We start from the raw sequence: 25,136 nt of genomic DNA on the forward strand, positions 1-25,136 counted from the left end.
GCGTATATAGCCTAGGTGGTGGAGTGGTCTAGCACGTCGCTGTATTACAGATTATCGTAAATAAAATAGCATCGAATTGCATGTCCTCATTAACCAATATGATTTAATGTGCGTCTGATCCACTTGGAATTATATCTGTTTACAGGGTTAGAGAGTTAAAATTCATTTTATGTTATGATACTTAACAATTTGTTAAAATCTAAAAAATGATCTATTACCTTACATGAAATACAGGGTTAGTAATGCATTATACACCATAAATGTGTGAATACAGGACCTTGATCCTGACCATATTTTTTTTCAAGCCTGCAACATGTTGTCGAGAAAGCAAGACATATAGGCTAAGCGATCACATAGTCATATTCAGTTTTCGACACTGTCGTCAACATTGAGGTTGATTGTTTTTCTTTCAAACAACCATAATTTTGTAAAATCAATATGGAATAGATAAATTTGATGTATTTACTGTCTTCTGATTGGTTAAAAGTATTACTTTTATTTTCAATGTTGTCAATTTTTATAACGACACGCCCACTCTGACGTTTTGTAATCATACGCCAACATATGTGTACGTTGTTATTGTTAATATAAATAATATTAATTAAGAGGCCTATGAGCCTTATTTTTGATAAACATTTATTTATAAATTAATGAATGGCAATAATTTGTTTTTAACTTTATGGTTCAATAAATTCAAAATAGATTATTGTCATTCATTAAATGTTATGAAAATAAAATGAAACTTTTGTTATGCAGGGCAAAATTGAAAAATATTTTATGTCAAATTTTTCCATGTTTTCAGATAAATCATTCATGGTTAATATTTGCAGTTTACATGAAGATTCAAACATAGGGTTTATGTTTTTTTTTACATATATAACTTGTGAAGTATTCTTATTAATTAATGAAAATTTGACACGAATCAATGAATTTGTTTGGCGGCTCTCTGTCCAACTTAGAGCAGTGGAATATTACGACTGACTTTCATGTATATTTCGTCTTTTATATGAATTGATGTTTCTGTCAAATGTTCAATGTCAAATGTTACATACAAATACGAGACAAATTGATATGAATATGAACACTACTTTGTAAACGGCTTTGTCAACCATCCGACTTTAAAGCACACTCGATGTAATCATTAGCAACGACCCGAAAAACAGTTTAAGAAACATATTGAATTGGCAAGTATGAGTTATTCAAATGTATTTTTCATTAAACGGAAAAAGTAATGGTCAAGGTATTTTATTTCAGGATACAAATTGGTAGTTCTGGGTGGTTTAAATGGACGAATTTGCGCCGATGGCCGATATCAGCCGTTCATATTTTGGACAAACGGAAGCAGCAAATGTATTTTCCAGAAGTCATTATGCAGAGAAGAGGGTCAAATGATTGTGACTGAATATTCTGCAAGCGAAGATACTACGTGTCGTTGTGATTATGACAGAGGGTATTCCTTTCTATCACAGCCTAAGCATATCACTTATTGTATTCCATCCAAAGAAGACTGTTCGTGTTATCGAAAACAATGTCCTGATGGACACATGCTCAATGCAGGTACATGTAGCATATTTTATTTATATTATATAGTAAATTATTATACCTTACGTGCTAAATAAATTATATAAACATGCATCCAAGAAAAGGTTTTCATCCTGAAATTATGAGAAACATGTCACGAAATATTTTGTGTTGTTGTTTTAGAAAATAAGTAAGATCTATACGATTTTATGTTTTATTTTGTTTTGTCCAATAACTGAACAATGCACCATATCTCCGTTTGTCCATTCTTCAGTTTAAGACTTACTGAGATGTCTTCATGAGACACTCTTCTTTGTAATTCATACTAAACAGAATGTATTTCTGTTGTGCTATGTAAAATGTAGCATGAGATCACTTTTATTTCGTAGCCCAGTCCTGTCAGAAATAAATGACAAAAGAGTGCAATCACAGGCAGCCAAACGACCTTCAACCACACAGTATGGTCAACGATTAAATGCTCCGATATAAAAATATGAAACAATTCCATTCAGAAACTAATGGTCAAATTATAACAAAACATTTTACGAAAAATAAATATAAATGACATAAACAAACGACAACCACTGAACTACAAGTTCCTGATTAAGGACAGGCACATAAACAATGTAGCTGATTAAACATGTTTGTAATATATATATGTGGTCAACCCTCCCCTAACCATGGACAGTGGTGTGGCAATATAACCGAAGAGCAAACTATAAAAATCAGTTGAATAAGGCTAAATGCATCAGATGGATTCAAAGAGAAATACAGTTGACAAAAACAAATAGTGGACGTGGACGGGTACTTGTACATCCCAAAGAAAAAGACAATAAGTGCAGAACTGAGAGTACTTTTATAAACTGACAGCTAGTTCAAAGCCAATAACAACTAACGACCACAATCATGCATCTGATATTCATATGATGAAGATATAATTTTTCAATCAGTTTAATTGAAGTCTGGAGCTGGCATGTCAGTTAACTACTAGTAGTCTGATGTTATTTATGTATTATTTTCATTTTGTTTATTTTCTTTGGTGACATCTTTTGACATCAGACTTGGACTTCTCTTGAACTGAATTTTAATGTGCGTATTGTTATGCGTTTACTTTTTTGCATTGGCAAGACATATAGGTGGAGGGTTGACCAGGATCTGCCTACCCTTCCGGAGCACCTGAGAGCACCCCTAGTTCTTGGTGGGGTTCGTGTTGTTTATTCTTTGCTTTTCTATGTTGTGTCAATGTGTACTATAATTGTAGGTCTGTTTGTCTTTTTAATTTTTAGCCATGGCGTTGTCCGTTTATTTTAGATTTATGAGTTTGACTGTCCCTTTGGTATCTTTCGTCCCTCTTTTTGAGATCTCACAAACATGTTTAACCCCGCTGCATTTTTGCGCCTGTCCCAAGTCAGGAGCCTCTGGCCTTTGTTAGTCTTGTATTATTTTAACTTTTAGTTTCTTGTGTGCAATCTGGAGTTAAGTATGGCGTTCATTATCACTGAACTAGTATATATACATGTTTAGGGGCCAGCTGAAGGACGCCTCCGGGTGCGGGAATTTCTCGCTGCATTGAAGACCTGTTGGTGACCTTCTGCTGTTGTCTGCTCTATGGTCGGGTTGTTGTCTCTTTGACACATTCCCCATTTCCATTCTCAATTTTATCTATTACTAAAATATCAGTCAGTTTACATAACAAGAATTCACCATCTCTAAGCCAATTTTTAATATATATGACATGTACTATACATGTGACCAGCTTTGTTCATAACTAGGAATAAGATAAATAACATTTTATTAATAGATTATCAATGCATAGCAGGAAGTTCAAGCAACAACGGCAGCACCACCAGTGACCCATTCATTTCATCGAAGTAAGTTGATATTTACGTAAAGTTATTATTTATCTGGTGACTGGAACAGCTCATTTTAAAGCACTATAGGCTGTTTATAGATAGGTATATTTCAGATATTAAATTTGAAAGGTACGCTTACAACGTGTTGAAATGGATAAAAGTACTTAAGTGGAAAATTTAGGAATATTTTGTTGTTACGTAAATTTTGTAGTTCGTTACGTCTGACCCATTTGTTTTCTGGTATATATTTTCATACATATACAACTCGTCTAAACATCAACTCAAAAATCTTACATCTGTAAATTTGCTTTCGCAAATTTTTTGTTCTTCCCTCGCCGGGATTCGAACCAATTCTACTGAGAAATAGTTACATCAAATCGCCTGCACTGCTAGACTCCACGACCACCTGGGCTTCATTTTTCTTTTGGTGGCCGGGTGTTACCTTTCAACGTCAGTTTTAATCTAGCGTCGTACTACAGTACATGATATATAAGGCATGAAGATGTTATTTCTACAGATCAGCTAAATTATCTATAGTAAAGGATCCTACAAATTAATGTAAGATACAGTCACAGAAATAATTATATTTATAAGTACGTCTGAACCAGTGACAACTCTACAACAGATTTATCCATCGGACCACCAGCAGTGATGGTGATACATGGCTGTTATATATATATATAAAAATAGGTACAATGTACAGTGTTCTGTGTACTACTTGGCAATCATCCCTCATCTCATATTTCATTTTATACAAATGGAGAACAATATTCAGTGTGTTTATAAAAAATTGTTTCCTGTTTATCAAACTTTGATACAAAAAAACATCTTATTTTGGTATACAACATTGATGGATCTTTTCTATCAAGACCATTCCATTCTAAACAAAGGAACTCAAACAGTAAAAGGAAAAAGTTTGAAAACTGTAGTGGTAGCCATAAAGCCACCTGACGAGTACCCTTGGCAGGGACGAAACAGTTTAAGTCACAAAAAAAATATCAACGGATGTTATTTAATATAAAATAAGGGCATCTATGTTTTTGATACTGAATTTATCAGCAAGAATAGTCGATTTAAAATAATATATTGTATGGCCAATTCTGCCTGTAATTTAACTAACTTGGTACCAATGGAAATATTACTCTCAGGAGATTTGCTATAGTTCAAACAAACTGAATTTAAAAATAATATATATATATATAATTATGTATTTATATAGTTATAGATTATATTATCAGGATAAATCATAACAAAAGTCAAGAGAAGTAAAGTCATGACAAAATCTCTCGTCTGGTTATTTTGACAAATACACCTTGTAAGCGTTATACATTTGTATAATATTCAGATTCTTTTATCTTCGAAAGTCTAAATTTACTTGTAAACTTTTATAATATTTATTTGCGGTTCAAATGGTTCAATGTGCCTGCGAAATTACATTAAATAAATCGTTAGTTTATATAGGTTAAACATATGTTATTGTTCAAAATTTAAAAGGACAAATGGAACAGGCACACGTTTTTCAACTTAGTAACGCGGCTTTTCTTCGCACTGACATTCACTGATTGCGATTTAAGTCTTGGATATATAAATTATTTTAGTATATGTTATAATTGGCTTTGAAAATGCTTTTAGTAACTATGGGTATCTCACATCTGTATCTTATGTCTTGAGTACTTTTGTTAGATGTTTATTATGTGTATTTTGTTTTGTTCTTTGGCGTTTAATCATTTTCAATTGATTTTGTAGTTTAAGTATGTTATTCTGTTACAACAGTCCCAGGTCAGGGGAGGGTTGCCGGTTGGTATTTGCAAAATGTTTAATACCGCCAAATTATGTGAATGCCTGTCAAAAACAAGAAGCATGCCAATCAGTGGTTGTGATTTTATCTTGTGTACCATGTGTACCATTTTTGTATGTGGCTTCTTATTTTGTACACACAAATCAGGGCATTATCGTTTTCGTTTGAACTATTGAACATTTGACAAGTCGATGTAATTTATAAATTGTAGCTTGATATGTAGTATATGTTTTACTTATTGTTGAAGGTCGTACAGTACCCACTTGTTACTAAATTCTACATCATCAATATATCTGATGGACAATTTCTGATTAGTAATCATACCACATCTTTGTTTTCATATTGAAGCAATTATTGGTCTTTCAACTGGTAAACATTACATAAGATGTATGTTTTATTCTAATACGTTTTTCTGATTGCTTAACGGCTAGCTAGTGTCATTCTAAACTCAACCTTCATTTCAAAATGAATTGTAACATTCTTGACAACACGAGCTTCTAAAATAAAGTGCACAAGTAACAAAAACTTGATAGTAATCGTGTTTTCATGATCATAGCAAAAAATGTAATTATATGTATTGAATGCTTCTTTTATTAATTTCATAGGGTTGTAAAAGTAATGACCGTGTACATGATTTCAGAATTAAGCGCTTCTGCTGCGCTTCATACAAAATGAACATCGGTCAACGCTTTTACATCTCAATGAATTTACATAAAGAAGCATTCAATTTTTAATTGAAAAAACGTATGCACAATCGTATGATTATAAATGTATGTGAAGTTAGCAGCTGGTTCGTTATGTAAGTTGCATATTTGTCTTTATGTAATACAGATTTTTATCAATAAAAGGACATCAAAACTGTAGTTTTATATCTAACATTTCTTAAATCAAAAACAAAAACCGATCACTCTAGAAACATTTAGAAACACAAATAAATATATATGGAAAGCTCCGAAAAAAGAAATATATTGTGAAAACCTACCCTAGACCGCTAAAATGACGGTGAGACCCCCTGTTATTTCAATTATCATTAATTTCGACAAATTTATCGACTCTGTATATATGTTACAGTAAATTTGTATAATCAGCGATTATGTAGAATCCCTTAGAATAACTAGCTAGTTTAGGGATTACATATACTAAAAATTTCAGGGATTATGTATACTTACTAGATAAAACGTCAGGGAATATACATACTTATTAAAGTGAAGAAATGCATGAAATACACAACAGCCCGGGTGGAATTTGCCTTTTCCACAGGCCACCGTGGGCAGACCACCCGTGCCCACCCTAGCTATAATTTTTTTTTTTGTAAAAATTGTGATTTTACCACAATAGCCACATCTTAAAAAAAATTTCCTTCACATATCGAATAAGATTTTACGACACGCCTAAGAGAATAAAGTATTCAGTAAAAACTTCTGAAGGTACTCCAAAAACAGGGAATTAGCAACCTCGAACTGGTTCAAGCAAGATATCTTGTTTTGTGGCCAGGCGATATCCTTTTTCAGACTTTTTGTACAATTGCCATTATTTTTGGGGGGTTTCTCTTTCTTTTTTTACTCTATGGGATTGCTATGAGAATATTACACCAAATGCCAGCTTCCCCTTAATTTTTTTTCTATTTGTCCATCCTTAGTTCTGCCTGGTTTTTTTTTACGTATAGATGCGCAAGTTCTCTCAGTGTGAACTTCTTGTTCATTTGAACACAAAATAATAATAATAAAAAAAAAAAACCAACAAAACCAATGTTCCATAATCTTCTTCACTATTTGTTTTACATGTACAAATGTACCAAAAATAACATGATCAGTGGATTTGCAAATATAACATGAATATCAATTTGAAGCTGGCTTTTAATAAACAAACAATACATGTATAGAATCGTACGGAGCCCTGTTGGTCTCACACAGATTATAAAGTGTCTTTTAAAGTCCTGTGCTGAAGATGTGTAAAGTCTAGCGCTGGAGATGTAAAGTGTAGCGCTGAAGATGTAAAGTCTAGCGCTGGAGATGTAAAGTCTAGCGCTTGGGATGTAAAGTCTAGCGCTGGAGATGTGTAAAATCTTGCGCTGGAGATATGCAAAGTCTAGCGCTGGAGATGTAAAGTCAAGCGCTGGAGATGTAATCTTCTACTTCAAAATTGCTTGGTTAATTGGAACCAAATTTGCAGGAATGTTTATGGAGGGTCCTCTAAACAGATTCCTCATTTTGTGCCGATTGATTTTCAAACATGGCCAAAACGGGCAATACTTGTTTCTGATTTGTCGAAATAAACAACATGTTTTCCTCTGAAACTACAAGGCCTAAGGAACTGTTACTTGGTAGGAATGAAATATGGGAGGTTCTCTACAAAGATTTCACATTTTGTGCAATTAAACATGGCAGCCAATAATGCCGTGGGCAATTCTTTTTTCGAAATTTAAAATCATCTCCTGTCAAAGTATATTCAGTAACTGTAACTAAAATGGTAGGAACGATGTATGGAAGTCCTGTACAAAGCGTGTGTATTCAACCTCAAACATAGCCGTGACCATGGGCAGTACCTGTCTCTGATTGGTCGAACTCAAAAAATGTTTTCCTTTGAAACTACAATTCCCAACAACTGTTACTTGGTGGGAATGATGTATGGGAGGTCCTATACAAAGATTCCTCATTGTATGCCGATTCGATTTCAAAAATGGTCGCCATGGGAAATTCTTGCTTCTGATTGGTAGAAATAAAACTAAAGTCTTGTCCTCTGAAACTACAAGGCCTAGTGTTTAAACCTTGAAAATACAGTCGACTCTCGTTATCTCGAACACATGTACCGTATTCCTCGTACTAAGCACCCCTGCCACTATAAGCAACCCTACCTAGTTTTCCAACAAAAAATTATTAAGAGCCCTCTAAAATAACCAAAAAGTATCGTTTTTTTTTTACGTAGGAACGTCAGTATGTTTCTGTTTGTGGCATGAGTTTCAAACTGGAAACACAATTTAAATGGGAATTTTACTCCAGAAACAGTTTCGAAGCGATAAAAATTCCGGATTTTGTCAATTTCAATAAGCGCTACCTCTTTGGAATTTTGTAAGCGCCATGAGCGCTTAATACGAGGAATACAGTAAGTCGAATTGTCGGATAACTCGAACAGAATGTTTGGACCATTTGTAGTTATATTGTAAGTAAATTTACTCCTGATTACTCGAATTTTTGGTTAAGTAGAAATTAATTCATCGAGTTCCACATAACGAGAGTCAACTGTCTCATAATAGGAATGATGAATAAAGGGTCATCTACAATATCTCCTCGTATCCAATATGGCTTTCATGTGGTATGCCTTGGGACTAGGATCGGGTTACAGGATTAGCGACACAGGCTATGGTGCACCCCTGAGATTCAAGTTAGACCAAACCGTCAAACAAATTTGCCAAAACACACAATTTATTTTGTTCAAACTTTGCAATCTGTACTGACTCAATACAAAGGAAATTTTATGATTGTGGTGCCAATTTTTAGAAATTAAAGATAGCTTCCGCAGACAAACATAGTTTTGCGTAGAAAATACTGATAATTTCATTTAAACCAGGTGAAAGATTACAGACTCTAGAGCTTCTGGTTTATCAGACTTGGATAAATTTATATATAGGTCACAGTATAATAATAGCTGAAGTGAATTCAAAGATGAGTTTTGTAAATAAATTTTTGTAGAAATTATGCATCTTGATAACTTTGAAAGCACTGGGTACTGTTTCACTAAAGGTCGTAAGAATTACGACTGGCTGTAACTCTTACGACCTTTAGTGAAACGGTACCCTGGAGTCCTGGTTTTTAAATCTTCAACAATTGACTTCACATCTCCAGCGCAGGACTTTACATCTCCAGCGCAGTACTTTACATCTCCAGCGCAGGACTTTGAATCTCCAGCGCAGGACTTTGAATCTCCAGCGCTAGACTTTACATTTTCAGCGCTAGACGTTACATCTCCAGCGCTTGACTTTACATCTCCAGCGCTTGACTTTACATCTTCAGTGCTATACTTTACATCTCCAGCGCTTGACTTTACATCTCCAGCGCTTGACTTTACATATCCAGCGCCAGACTTAACATATCCAGCGCTTGATTTTACATCTTCAACGCTTGACTTTAAATCTCCAGCGCTGGCCTTTAGATCTCCAGCGCTAGACTTTACATCTCCAGCGCTTGATTTTACATCTCCAGCGCTTGACTTTACATCTTCAGCGCCAGACTTTACATCTCCAGCTCCCGTTAGATGTCCGTTTTATGCGGTACTCGTCCGTTGGATGTACGTTCGAAATCCGTTCTGCCCGGTACGTTTCCGTTTCTCGTACGTTGCATATCCGTTGTGTGTCCGTTATGCATCCGTAACACGTCCGTTTTATTCGGTCAGTACATCAACGGACGCCCAACGGATAACAATTTTGTCAACGGACAACTTTTGTTTTCATCCGTTAGTCGTTCGTTCGTGCTATCCGGTAAGGTGTGACCAAGGCTTGAGTTTATCTTCCAGACCACCAACGGATGTATAACGGACACGTAACGGATACAAAACGGAAACGAAACGGACGAGTACCGTATAAAACGGACGCCAACGGACGTTCAACGGACATTTTACCCGTTGGACGTCCGTTCAAAGTTTTGAACATGCTCAAAATTTTCCACCGGACAGAACGGACGTCGACGGATAAAACGTACGCTTAACGGACATGCAACGGATTATGGACGGACGTCTAACAGATAAGAACAGACGTCTAACGGACATGAACGGATTGAAAAAAAGTTATCCGTTAGGCGTCCGTTCGAGCTATCCGGTAAGGTGTGACCGAGGCTTTTCTTGCATCCTTATTTGCAATACGCTATAAAACACGATTTTATATTTCTAGCGATAGACTTTACATCTCCAGCGCTTGACTTTACATCTTCAGTGCTACACTTTATATCTTCAGCGCTAGACTTTACATCTTCAGCGCTGGACTTCATATCTCTAGCGCTGGACTTTACATTTCCAGCGCTTTACTTTACATCTCCAGCGTTAGACTTTATATCTCCAGCGGTTGATTTTACATCTTCAGCGCTGGACTTTACATCTCCAGCGCTTGATTTTACATCTCCAGCGTTTGACTTTACATCTCCAGCGCTAGACTTTGCATATCTCCAGCGCTAGACTTTACATCTTCAGCGCTTGACTTTACATCTCCAACGCTCGACTTTAGATCTCCAGCGCTGGACTTTACGTCTCCAGCGCTAGACTTTACATCTTCAGCGCTAGACTTTACACATCTTCAGCGCAGGACTTTAAAAGACACTTTATAATCTTTGTGAGACCAACAGCACTAAAAGTCGAACAGGTTAAGTGTTAAAAGTCTGTTCTAGCCTGGAATTTATAACCTAGAGAACATACGTAATGGCTCGACTAGATATACCCCCTGTACAATACTGTTCATAGAATTGCATTAGGAACTGCTCTTTCTCTTTCTCATTTCTCGATTGTGGTCCACATTCCTCTATACTTCGTATCTTTATATATGTTGTTGTTTGTTATTTTATAATAGTATCGAGGAAAACATGAATTTCTGGGTGATATAGTAAGGTGAGCATTATTCAACCAGGTAAATTTTCGCTAAAATGGGCTATCGAAAATACAGGTGAGCAGATTAATCCGGCGCTTAAATGGGCTCTAATGTTGGCGCTCAAATGTCCCCTAGTAGTTTTAATTTTTTCGCTCAAATGTCCTGCGCCCATGTTCACACCCTCAATTACAGGGGTCAGTGTATTAATTGAATTTATTTTTTTTAAATTTCCTGCAATTACTTTACCTTGTTAATATATAAAAGTAAAAAAATCATTGATAATATCTATGCACACGTACCGAAAAAATGTGTTCAAGCTTACGGAAGAATATCTCAAGAACGTTTTGCGACACTCCCGGCAAGGACCGATTACCCTGTTTACTTATTGTTTTTCGGGAAAATATGAATGGCTTCTCATATCACATTTTTTAGAAAAATCAATTTTTTTCAGAAGAGTGTCCACCAGGCACTTGTACTGCACTATAATTAGAATAGTAGAATAGAATGCTATACAAATAGATGAAAGTTATATATACATGCAACCGTCATATTAATATAATATATAACAACAAACCAGTGTATACTCTGGGACTATTATTATATTAGTATAATAGTCCCAGGTATACTAATTTGTATCACTAAAATATAATTATAGTTATTACGGCGCGGTTGAATTTCATGTCATTTATTCATCATCCATGCACGAACTTGTATCAGAAAAAATATTTTTCTGTAAATTGACCTCAGTTTCAGGTATAGAATTGTGATCTGTTTCTGTGACATGTATTTTGACCATCCACAAGAAGCTGCATTCATCCGATGTTCAGTACTTCTGAACTTTGATTAATATTTTTTTTTTTTTTTTTACGATTTTCAACATAATTTTGAATATTGAACCGACTGCTAGCAGCCGGTTGGAGATTAAATATCGAATATCGAATAAGGAACCGGCTGCTAACTTCACATCCATTGATTATCAGTGGCGGATCCAGAAATTTTCATAAGTGGGGCCCACTGACTGCCTAAGTGGGGGTCCGCTCGAGTCACGCTTCAGTGATTCCCTATATATAAGCAATCAAATTTTTTCCCAAAAAAAGGGGGGGGGGCTAGATCCGCCTCTGATTATCTGATTATAAACGTTTTGCAAATTACTTTCATAATAATGACATTATATTTTACAGAAATAAATCAACTGAAATGAAGGTCATAACTGGTGAGTTGTTCATACATTAATTTTGTTCATCTTTTGTATTGAGTACGAAATTAGATAACGTATTATATAATGATATAACCTTCACTAATAGTCTACTAACTAACAATTTCAACTTTTAAACATATGATCATGAGAACTTTACACTTTTAAATACAAGACCATTTGCACTTTTAGTAGTTACAGAACATCAGAACTTTATACACATTTTATTTACTCGCATTTATATTTTTAGGCATTAAGATTAAAGCCTGCACACATTTATCATGATTTTAGACTAATGCCTAACATCATTTAGACAACAGACTGACTGCCTAGGCGTTAGCTTATTGTATAGTATTTAAGCTTAATGTCTAATTTCAAATATTGCAGCAAAAATATAAAAAAAAAACCCACACGTATCTTATTATAAACACCTAAATAGTGTCCCTTTCATTCTTTACATGTTGAGTTAGTTTGATAAAATGACATATTACGCATAGGATTCTTCTGTTTTTGTTTTTTTTAATTAATTTCTAAAAGTCTATGAGAATTTTGATTACATTCAGTAAGTGAAAAGTAACAAAAGAAATAGCTTGCATTTGAAAAAAATTATGTAACTTATTAAGTTTATTTTGTGAAATAATAATTATCTACTGTGTGACATACGAAGATTGCTATTTACGCAATTGTGAGATCTATACATTTTAAAATGAAGAGATATTCCATTAGCGCTTGATACACTAGTCGCCTTTTTGGCTCGTATTTATGCTTTACATAGTCATGGTCAACTGTTAATACTGTAAGCATTCCCCACTCTCCTAAAAAAATATGTATAAAAAATGCCCAGGGATACCTATTAACATGTAACACGAATAATTTAGCACAAGTAAGACTGTCTCAGTGTGTCTTACAAATGTCAATATTGTTTGAGCGCAAGTGTCATGTTGTGTTACAGGTAAAAATGAATAACTTTCCTGGATCTTGATGCATGACGCTATTTTTGTCTCGATCTTATAAACAAAATTGCTTCATAAACTCTATTTTTATATTCGGCCCTTTTAAGTATTTATCTTTGATCATCGTTTGGTGATGTTTGAAATCATTCATCTTTATCTATTAAAAAGATATATGAGATTTCAACAATTTTTGTTAACCAAGACACCAACACAATATACGCGGTAATAACAGTGAAAAACACTCAGTATCATATTTTACGTAAACATGTAGCTTTCTAATGATACATGTACTAGTGCGCGTGTCTAAATGAATCTATGTATGTAAATGACAATATGTAATGGGTTTAAACGATTTGCATACGACCGCAAAAATCTTTGCAGTCGTTTATTTGAATCACATCGTTGTCGTCGTCTACGTTGGCGTCAGCGTCGTCCGCAGACATTAAAATTTAGTTTTCCGGGAAATAAATTTGAATGGATCTCTATGAAATTTAAACACAGGTTGTGCAACCACAAAAGGAAGGTTGGGGGGTAATGGTCTCAACAGTTTTTGAATTAGGGGTCAATAATTGTACCACAATATTCCATTTTTCAAAGGAAAGGCTTGAATTGAGGTTTGGGGTAATAAGGGTCCAATACAAGCATTGTTCTAGTTTCTAGACATAAGTTGTGTTTATTAAAGTGTATGGATCTCTATGAAATTGTAATACAAGGTACCATACCACAAAGGGAAGGCGGGGATTGAATTTTGGAGGCAATTTCTCCCTATTGTTCAGGAATAAGGGGCCAAAAAATCGGAATTGAGGAGTAATTGCTAAAAGGGGGGTTAAAAATTAGGGGAATTACAATTTTTTTATAATTTTTTATAATTTTTAGGGTTGTTTTTCCAAAAAAAAAAATCCATTTTTTTATTGATCATTTCTGATTTATTAATAAAAGCAAATAAAATACTGATATGGCACAATTTCATAGTATTGTGCAATAGCTCTGTCAGTATTCACATTAGCAAGAAATATTCAATTGAAATTTAATACAAATATTTCAACCCATTTCAAATTTGTAAGATAACCACATGTATTTTGTGTCAGAAACCTATATTATGTCAACAATTTGAGTATAATTCAAATTCAGACAGCATCAAGCTTGAATATTGCGCAACTTGCACCAACTGTTCAGTGTTCTACCTTTGCGGTCGTACCAGGCTGCGCTCGGAGAGACTAGCTCATATATTTTTTTGTTTTTTCGTTTTTTTTTTTTTAAATTTTTGTACGTTTTTAAAAACTAAGGATTTTCTTATACCAAGCATAGATTACCTTAGCATTATTTGGCACAACTTTTTGGAATTTTGGATCTTAATGCTCTTCAACTTTGTACTTGTTTGGCTTTATAAATATTTTGATATGAGCGTCACTGATGAGTCTTATGTAGACGAAACGCGCGTCTGGCGTACTAAATTATAATCCTAGTACCTTTGATAACTATTTAAAGGGAGTCGGGTGGTGGTGGTTGTCGTAGTGCATTGCCCGTTGTTTTCTTTCTTCAAGTTAACCTATTAATTTTTTTTCAGGTTATAGAATTGCTTGGACTGTTACATTAAATGTGAAACAATAAGAGCCAAAATGATTATATTTGCAATATAACTGTATGCTTCAAGTTTGATTTTATTCATTTCCAGTCAATACAGAATCAGATCGAATTATCTTCACGAGAGAAAAACCTGTACCTGCCATCCTAGTACTGATTATTTTAGGTAACGTACAGCCTTATTACATATTTGAATACTTTTATTGAATATATTTGAGGATGAAAATAAAGCAATATCGACATATGACAGCATTAGACTATGTACTTTTACCTACTTTATAATTACTAGGATTTAAAAAAAAGAAGAAAATTATGAAATAAACGAAATTCAAACGAGGTAAAACGCAGAATTGATTATAAAAAGACAAGTTGCGTATACGTAAAAGGAACAACACAATTTTTAGCACAATAGAAACGTTAACCAGACATACGTTCATTTTACATTATGAGGCTGACTTCATGCAGGAACTTCTTAGGAAGAAAGATAAGAAGTTAGCAATATCCTTTAACTCTACTTTCCGCTATATAGATGACGTTCTTTCACTAAACAATTCAAAATTTGGTGACTATGTGGAACGCATCTATCCCATCGAATTGGAGATAAAGGATACTACAGATACAGTTAAGTCGGCTTCATATCTTGACTTACATCTAGAAATTGACAATGAGGGTCGGTTGAAAACAAAACTTTACGACAAAAGAGATGATTTCAGCTTTCCAATTGTGAACTTTCCATTTCTAAGTAGCAACATTCCAGCAGCACCTGCATACGGGGTATATATCTCCCAATTGATACGATATTCCCGTGCTTGCATTTCCTATCATGATTTTCTTGATAGAGGGTTACTGCTCACAAGGAAGCTATTAACCCAAGAGTTCCAAATGGTGAAGTTGAAATTATCCCTTCGTAAATTTTACGGACGCCATCACGAGTTGGTTGACCGTTATGGAATAATAAGATAAGATAAGATAAGAAAACTTTATTTTGATTCGGCATGAGTACAAACAAGCAACACAAGCTCTAAGGAGCTTTTGACCGAATATAAAAACATATAAATAACATAAAAACAGTGCATTTTGACATATAAAACAACCTGTAATACAAAGTTGAATCTCACATACATAGCATGCAATAAAAATAATCAACAAATTTAGAATGAAGTAAAAACATGCTTGACCAGAGCAACCAAAAGCAGCATAAATAATAAAACAGTTTAAGAATTATCTGCAAGCAGAACAGTGACATTCCAAACCGTTCCAGGACTGAACAAGACTTTTAAAATGTGAAAAACTGTTTTCAGTCCTGAAATGGTTTGGAAGACTGTTCCATAAAGTAGCAGCAGCAAATTTGAACGATTTTTTACCGTAACGGGTTGACTTTACCTGTGGAATTTCAAGAATATTTACATACCTGAAAGAATATTTAGATTTTTTGACATTCACCAAATTTTGTAAGCACACAGGAGCGATGTTGTTTATAATTTTAAAAGTTTCTAGAGCCATTGTTCTTATCCGTCTGATCTGCAAGGAAGGCACCTTAGCTTTAAGTAAGAGGTCCTCGTAGGAGCTGGTAAAATCCTCATAAACAAAACGGAGTGCTCTTTCCTGCACCTTTTCTAGTTTTTTGGAATTTTTCTCAGTGCAAAAATGCCATGCCAAAGGGCAAAAATTAAAATTACTAAGAATAAAAGTATGAAATATAGTAAGTTTACTAAGTCTATCCAAAAATGAGCCTAAACGTTTTAAAACATTTAATTGCTGTGATGCCTTCCTACAGATTGAGCTGACATGAACATCAAAATTTAGCTGGTAGTCTATTTCAATGCCTAATAATTTTACTGTTTTTTCACATGTGAGGTTCGAATTTTGAATATGTATAGATGGGTTCTTTTCAAAGGTCTTTTTGCCAACAGCCAAAACTTGAAATTTGTCAGGATTTGCTTGCATTTTATTTACCCTGAACCACTCAATAAGTATTTTTGAATCAGATTCCAAAGTTGAAATTAATAAATCGAAATCTGGAGTACAAAAAGATAAAGTATTGTCATCTGCATAGTTATATAAACTACCATTTTTAACAAAAAGAAAAATATCATTTATAAATATATTAAACAATAATGGCCCTAGTATCGAACCCTGTGGTACGCCTTTATGGATGTCAGCCCAACCACTCAGAACATTGTTGACTTTAATTTGCTGTTTTCGATTAGATAAATAGGACTTTAAAAGAGCAACTGCATTGGGGGTTAAACCATATGCTGATAATTTATCTAGCATAATATTGTGAGGCAGGCAGTCAAAAGCCTTAGAAAGATCCATTAATACTGCTGCAATGTACTGGTTTTTATCAAGAGCTTCTCGCCAGTCTTCTAACACTCTGAGAAGTGTGGTCTGACATCCATGTCCACGTCTAAATGCACACAAAAATGGATTAAATATTTTATCAAAATAATCAGTTAATTGAATTTCATATATTTTTTCAAAGATTTTAGAAAATATGGGTAAGACACTAACTGGTCTATAATTTGTTTTTAATAATGGGTCACTTTTTTTTTTAAGAAGGGGGGTCACTTGGGCTTCTTTAAGTTTATCGGGGAAACAATTATTATCAATTGACAAATTTACAAGAGTTGTCAGTTGTGGTGCAATATAAGATTTACAATTTTTCACTATTTTTGCTGGAATACCATCAGCTCCTGTAGCCTTCTTTATGTTTATTTTATTCAAAATTTTTTCAACATTTTCATTTGATACTTTTTTAAATTCAAAATCAGAATTATGTTTTCTGTTATCCAAAATTTCTTTTATACTAGGGTGATTTGAGGGGTCATATACAACATCTGCTCCAATTTTGTCTGCTACTGTGGAGAAAAAATTATTAAAAACATTTGAAACTTCATTTGAACAATTTACAATTTTGTCATTTTCACATAATAAAATTTTTGTTATTTTTTTTCATTTTAACTTATTTTTAATACATTTCTAAGAAAAGTTTACATACAGTAACCCCCCCCCGTAATAACCGTTTCACAAATGATATCGGATATGTTCCTTACGTCGTAACTACAATCCCCTTCCCTTTCATGAATGTGACCTACCGAATTAGACTATTTACCGGATTTGTAATCACATAAGCAACACGACGGGTGCCACATGTGAAGCAGGATCTGCTTACCCTTCCGGAGCACCTGAGATCACCCCTAGTTTTTGGTGGGGTTCGTGTTGTTTATTCTTTAGTTTTCTATGTTGTGTCGTGTGTGCTATTGTTTTTCTGTTTGTCTTTTTCATTTTTAGCCATGGCGTTGTCAGTGTGTTTTAGATTTATGAGTTTGACTGTCCCTTTGGTATCTTTCGTCCCTCTTTTACAATAAACATATTTACTTGTTTACAAAATTGCCAGCTGTCAATCTTTCAACCGTCCAGAGTAAAATATACTGTAGCGCGGATCTTGTCTGTTGGCTTGTAAACAGTGTCAAATGATATGCAAATGCACGCTGATTGTAATTCAAAATCATCTGTCTGACATGTTTAAGTATTGTGAGTTGACTCTTAGTCAAAGTTAATTACTTTTAAACCCAATTGTCTTTAAGATTGATTGCAAATTCTGCATCTTGCATAGCTCACCTAATCTGCCTGACTTGGTAGCAATTTAATATTACATTTTTTTCGGTCTCTTTTGTTAACAAAACCGAAACAGGACGGGTTTGGCGAATACAATAACATTAACGGCACCAATTGTTATGTTATACATAAGGTAAGTAACCGGCTGTTTGGTGTTAAAAGATTTAGATTACGCAAAACCCCCAACATTTCAACTTTGGAAACGTCATGAAGATTAACGAAGTATATACTAGTTACTGTATGTAAACTTTTCTTAGAAATGTATTAAAAATAAGTTAAAATGAAAAAAAATAACAAACATTTTAATTGTGCTATTGTGTATATTGTAGCTTTAATTGTAACTGTAACTATATGTTACAATAAATCGAAAGCAGACAATGGTAAGTATTGTAATTGAGATAAGGTAGACAATATCTTTTGTAATTCATTGAATCTTGTGCAAAAGATTAGTTTCTAGATGCTAGGTTCTAATGTTTGCATATAGTACTGACTTTACTGAGAAAAAAATACTTTTAGTTGAATATGTGATGTACATGATGTTAGCCTCATTTACGCAGTAGTAGTATTCAAATAGTGAACAAAAATATCGATAGAAGATTGGATTATTGCTGGTTAATTCACGTCCTGTGGCAAAGGTGCAAGAGGTCATCTATAATTGTCACCACTTTCCAAAGTGTACAAAACATATACTTTTTCAGATCCCCTATCCTCCCTCAAAAAGTGCATATCAACTATTTTTAGATGTAAAGACAAGAATCAATCATTCTTAATAAAAAGAAGATCCTGTCTATTATAGTTTAGTTTGCAGTAAACATTTTGATTTTTTAATCCACTCTCCCCCTGTGTGTACGTTTTGTACACTAGAATACGGTGTTCAATCATGGATGACCCCTAAAGCGTATTCAGTTACTTTGACGGTTGGCAACCGAAGTTAGTAATAACACATTGACCTATGAAATATAAAAATAGGAAATGTGGTAACTCTCCACCAGAAAATAAACGACAGGCCACCGTATTTTTTTTTTAGATTGGACAAAACCAATGTAAAGAATGCAACTCAAACAAAAAAACTAACGGCCCGATTAATGTAAAAACCAATGAACGAAAATCAAATATAATATACAGCAACAAAAAGTAAAATCCAAAAAATACTTAACTCAGAGGAAAATTCAAAACGGAAAGTCCCTTAGCAAATGGCAAAATCAAATGATAAAACGCAGCAAACGAATGGACAACAACTGTCATATTCCTGAATTGGTACACACATTAAATTACAGGCCTCTGTATTGAGACAGACACATACAGAATGTTGCGGGATAAACGTGTTTGCGGGCGATAATTCTTCTTTAGTGGTGTAGCAGCACAACTAATTAATCTTCTATACAAATCGGTTAAAAAGAGCTTCACTTATGAGATCGATACAAAGCAGAAAATACATGTAAGAAAACCACAGACCGCAGGGAACAGATTACTGTCATTTAAACAGTTGGAAATTGTAGAAATCAAATACATTTTAAGTTCAATAAAAAACATAAAAATGTTCAACTTAACTTTGCCGGAGTAAGTAGCTACTGGGTTATTGCATTTGATTTAAATATTTAATTATGAATTTATGTTGGTTTATTTTCTCCTTTTACTCAAAGAAACAAAAGTTTTTGTTGTGTTAATTGTTCGAAAGACTTCATTAAAATTTGTGTTTCTTTTTGTTAATATTATTGCAAACAGACACAACTAACAGTATGGATGAGACAGAGATAAAAGACACCCGAGACCATTTGATTGAAGGAGGCCATGCAGTAAATGTACAACCAGTTGTTCAAAGTAAGTAAATGAAAAGTATTTACTAATTTCTCAGTTTAGTGAATTTATTGAACAGATTTATAGAGAAACAGTTGTGTCAATTCCTCCTTACTTCAAGATTGTCTTGATGCCAATGCAACTTTCATAAAATTAATAGTAAGTAATGGCATTTTGCGTACCAACAAAATGTACCTAATTTGATCAAACCGGTTGTGAATGCAGAACATAATATGTATCTGCAATTTGAAACCACACTATTTCATTGCAGTAAGAACACCAATAAATGCATTTCGAGGTATAGATTTCCTTGAATTAATTATCTATAAAATCAGTCAGAACTTTCTCTTAATACTAGTCAATAATGATAAATATGCGCATGTTAAACTAATTCAGTCCCTTTCACATGACTGACTGTACCAGTTCAGGCTACCATGTCCGTTTCATCTTCATTAAAGTTTTCTATTTATGGATATGCTACGAACTTTTCGCATGCACGTGGCATCACGATGCAAGGGATATGACAATGGTATACATCCATCCATCCGTAACTCAACAATACCTAGAGGTATGAAGGTGTAATACCACCAAATTATGGTACGTCACATCTGGTTGCACACGAAAATAGGTCGAAAAAATATATATTTGAATTTGACAGTTGTAGGTAATTAATTCTACATTTTATTGCAGTAAAACATTTCTGGATCATAATTGTATATATTTGGATATTTGAAAGCACCACTTTTGTTTTATTTTTGGTTTATATAGACTATTTTGAAAAACTTGAGGTTACATGGTTACTAAAGCTTGTACACAGTTTAAATAAGGGAAAAAAATTGATTGATTAACTTCCAGTGATGGTTATTTTTTCTTACATGCAATGAAATATGCGAAATATTTTTTATAGTACTAGACAGGATAAAACTTTACTCATGCAAAGCATTTCTGTATTTGAAACGAAGATAAATTCTGCACTATTTTTTGAAAAGTGCAAATTTAACAAAGGCTTATAGAGGAAAATCACTGGCGGTATTACACCTAAAGTGTATATGTTTAAGATCCCAAATTAAATATATTCCTTGTTAAACAGATAAAGGATTAAAAATTCAGGATTGCTAAAAGGTGTATTTGATTTGATAAGGTATTTGACGTGAAGGTACACAAATTGCACCGAGTACCAACATTGAATCCATTTAGCAATATAAGGATCGGACAATTTTCAAGCTTTCTTGGAGACCCAATATTTTGGTTTTCATTTGACATTATACACGTCTTTCAACATAGCGTAGTATATTTAGATATACATAAAACGTTCCCAGTTCATTTCAACCGATGAAGTATTTACTGTAAACATTAAAATCTATGGAAACGTCATCATAAAAAGTAAAATCACAAAAATACTGAATTTAGAGGAAAATTAATTCGGAAAGTCCATAATCACATGGCAAAATCAAATAACAAAACGCATCAAAAACGAATGTACAAGAACTGTCATATTCCTGACTTGGTACAGGCATTTTCAAATGTAGAAAATGGTGGATTAAACCTGGTTTTTATAGTCGTTCAATGTGTATACAAACAATTTTAAAATTTACCTAGGCAATGTTAGCATACAGGGTTAAAAAATCAAAAGTATGTAAGAATAAATTTCAGAAATAGAAAGAAGTAAAAACACAAAAATACTGAACTCCGAGGAAAATTCAAAAAGGAAAGTCCAAAATCAAAAGACAAAATCAAAAGTCCAAACACATCAACCGAATGGATAACAACTGTCATATTCGTTACTTGGTACAGGCATTTTTTAATGTAGAAAATGGTGGATTGAACCTGGTTTTATAGCTAGCTAAACCTCTCACTTGTATGACAGTCGCATCAAATCCCATTACATTGTCAACGATGCGTGAACAAAACAAACATACTCAAAGAGTAAAAATGTCAAAATTAGGGGCACAGCAGTCAACATTGTGTTATCATCTTAGAAGCACAAAAAGGCATACATCAAATTTAACATCCTCATTTTGCTTATCTTATACGATTTTATTTATCTATGTAAAGTCTACCCGTACAGGATGGAAGGTTTTCAGTAAAATAATTGTGTGGTTCAAAGTATGACGGGATACATAAGTACAGAGTCACGTCAAATGTATATAATAAAAAACAGACTTAACAGAAAAAGTAGTATTAATGAATAAAATAATTTTGTCATTCAAAGTATGACAATTAAGATCCATAAGTAAAAGTAATATTGATAAATGAAATAACTTTGTCGTTCCAAGTATGAAGTTTTACATAAGCACAGAGTCACGTCAAATTAATATCTAAAAAAACTGACTTAACAGTAAAAGTAATATTAATAAAGACAAATAAAAGAATACTTTAACACGTTATTAAGATGATAACCAACGTCAGTACGCAAAATCTATACTTCAAGACCATCTAGTATTATTTGTGAAGTTGATACGGAATAGTTATCAACAAGTTCTTGGTACCTTCCGATGAACTTTTTTAGAAAAAGGACGAGACGTTCTTTGCCATACCCCTGGTTTATCAACTTTCTGCTCATACACTGGTGACGTTTAACAAACTCTGAATAGGAGCTGCAAGCTCTTAAATACCGAATAAGTTGGGAAATGTATATGTCATATGCAGGTGAAGTTGGTATATTACTTCTAAGGTGGGGGAAATTGATAATTTCAAAATTAAAATCGTCTCGTTTGTCATAGATTCTGGTACTGAGATGACTGTGTATGTCAAATTCGAGGTGTAAGTCCAAAAATGAGACGGAGGAAGCCGTGTCTGTTGTCTCTTTAATTTTAAAGACTGAGATTTAAACTATTCCAAAAGTTATTTATAGAATTTATAAGAATCCACAAATAGTTAATTCCACTACGCGATTGAATGATTTTGACGTTTGTGGTTCAACGTATATTGTACTTCATAATAGAAATATATCATAATGACATAAAGGAAACTTCTATTATTATTCTCTGTACTTTCAGAACAACAAAGGTATTTAGGATATGCACAAGAAGGGACATATGAAGATAGTTTTAAAGCTACAAAGGCATTGTCGTGCGTTTATAAAAATGTAAAAACCACTAAAATTACAGTTATTTCAGGACCACCAGGTTGCGGAAAAACATCATTATCCTATCACGTTGCTAGGAAATTGAGAGCTACAGACAACTATAAAATATGTTTCGTATCAAATCCAATGAAACTTATTGATTCTATAAATACATCAACTAAACAAATATTTGTTATAGATGATATCGTGGGGAAGTATTCCTTAAACAATTTCCGTTTACAGACGTGGAGAGCAGAGTCAAATTTGATTAAACAAATTATAGGTCAAAGCTTGAATACTAAATTGATTTTGACATGTAGATCATACATTTATAGGAATGAAAAATTTAGTTTATTAAAACTTCCTCATATTCATTGCGATATGTTAGCAGATGAAATGTGTTTGACTAAAGAAGAAAGGCTATTAGTATGCGGTTATTATGTTTCTGAAGAAAAAATTGAGTCACTTCATGAAAATGTTATGATGCTATATAGTTTTTTTCCATTGATTTGTATGCGGTATAAAGATAAAGATGCGGAAAACATAAATGAATACTTCACTTATCCCTTTGATATCATTGAAAACGAAATGATCGAATTGAGGATTTCTTCCGATCCTTGCTTCCTAGCTTTGGGATTACTAGTTATCTATAACAACAGTATAGATAAAGAATCTCTAACCCTGTACGAACAAAATCAAACTACCGAAATCAGAATTACCGACGTTTTGAGTGATATGCTACAAGATATAGATTATGGATATATGATATCATTGAAAGGAATCTCTGTCAGTCTGTCACTTTTGGAAAATGTATATTTATCAGAAACAGCTTTAACGTTTACCTGTATAAATAAATCCATGTTTGATATGCTTGTGGGAACTGTTGGCCAACATTTCATACCATGTATACTAAAACACAGTGATAGTGAATTCATTAAGAAATACGTCGAACTTGTTAAATTTTCCACAGTTCGAAACTCTCATACCATTCAACTTGAAAGTAAATATGAAAATATATATTTTATGCGAATTATAGATGATATCAATAATGGCTTATACTTGGATGTTTTTGAGACTGTTCAAATGGAACGTAAGGAATACCGATTACATTTTTTAGAAAACGTTTTGAAAACTGAAGAGCCTACGTTCTGTAAGTCTAAAAAGGACGGATCAACACCGTTGCACGTCACATCACTTCTTGGATACCATGATTTCTCACTCTTTTTTGCTAAAAATTATACGTCACATGTCAATTCTAGAGATAACACTGGTAAAACTCCATTGCATATGGCTTGTTCAAAGGGCAATACAGCTGTAGCTAAATTATTAATAAAACATAATGCCATTATTAATCAAATGGATATCAATAAAGTGACACCCTTGATGTTAGCTTGTTCGTCTGGTAAAATCGATCTGATAAAGTATCTTCTCTCAAAACATGTGAACATCAATGGATTAAACGTATTCGGATCTAATCCACTTCTTAATGCATGCATTAGAAACAATTTTGAAGTGTTTTCAATTTTACTCCAACATAATGCTTCTGTTGATTGCTTTAATAAAAATGGTGATACTCCATTGCATTTAGCATGTCAATCAGGAAATACCAAATTAGTTTATATGTTGATTAAATATAACGTAGGTACATGTATAAATAAACCAAATATAAACGGTAACACTCCATTTGAATTAGCTCTAAGTAATGGACATAAGGAAATTGCTAGAATTTTATCACGTATTGAAGTGACCCAAATATACGAAACGACGAAGGATTAAATCCTTTACACGTCGTTATTTATGTGAGACAAACAAATTAGAAACTGTAATTACGCTTCGAACGCATGAAATTTATTTACGTAATATTTTCAGCAATAGGTCGATACCTCTGCTGTATGACTTACAGTCCTCTGCAAGGTATCATCATTTCATTAGGCAGTACTTCAATTGAAATTATTTATAAAATGCCTTTCTTAAATTGTCTGATTATTAATTTTGACATTATTTAGAAACCTTGGTTTAAACTTTTGCAGGCAAAGTTAACCTTAAAAAATATGTCTGTTATTTTAAAGTCCTGTTTGGTCATAAAGCAATTCAACTGTTGTGCTGATCCCTGGCTTTCCAATATTTGGCTTTAAGCGTTCCTGATGAAGGTTAATCTGGAAAAGCGAGTCTGAAGAA

At 33.5% G+C, this 25,136-nt stretch overlaps 1 protein-coding gene across 1 annotated transcript; it reads left to right on the top strand.

Annotated features, from left to right (window-relative positions):
* The first annotated feature begins 5,940 nt into the window (after positions 1-5,940).
* On the top strand, positions 5,941-24,734 carry LOC139484167 (uncharacterized). The gene is made up of 5 exons (XM_071267899.1): positions 5,941-5,971; positions 9,015-9,425; positions 18,424-18,474; positions 19,820-19,915; positions 22,891-24,734. The coding sequence occupies exons 1-5, from the start codon at positions 5,941-5,943 to the stop codon at positions 24,732-24,734; spliced, it is 2,433 nt and encodes an 810-aa protein (XP_071124000.1).
* Positions 24,735-25,136: the final 402 nt, after the last annotated feature.

The sequence above is a fragment of the Mytilus edulis genome, chromosome 8 (genome assembly GCF_963676685.1).
Source record: "Mytilus edulis chromosome 8, xbMytEdul2.2, whole genome shotgun sequence".
Classification (NCBI taxonomy): domain Eukaryota; kingdom Metazoa; phylum Mollusca; class Bivalvia; order Mytilida; family Mytilidae; genus Mytilus; species Mytilus edulis.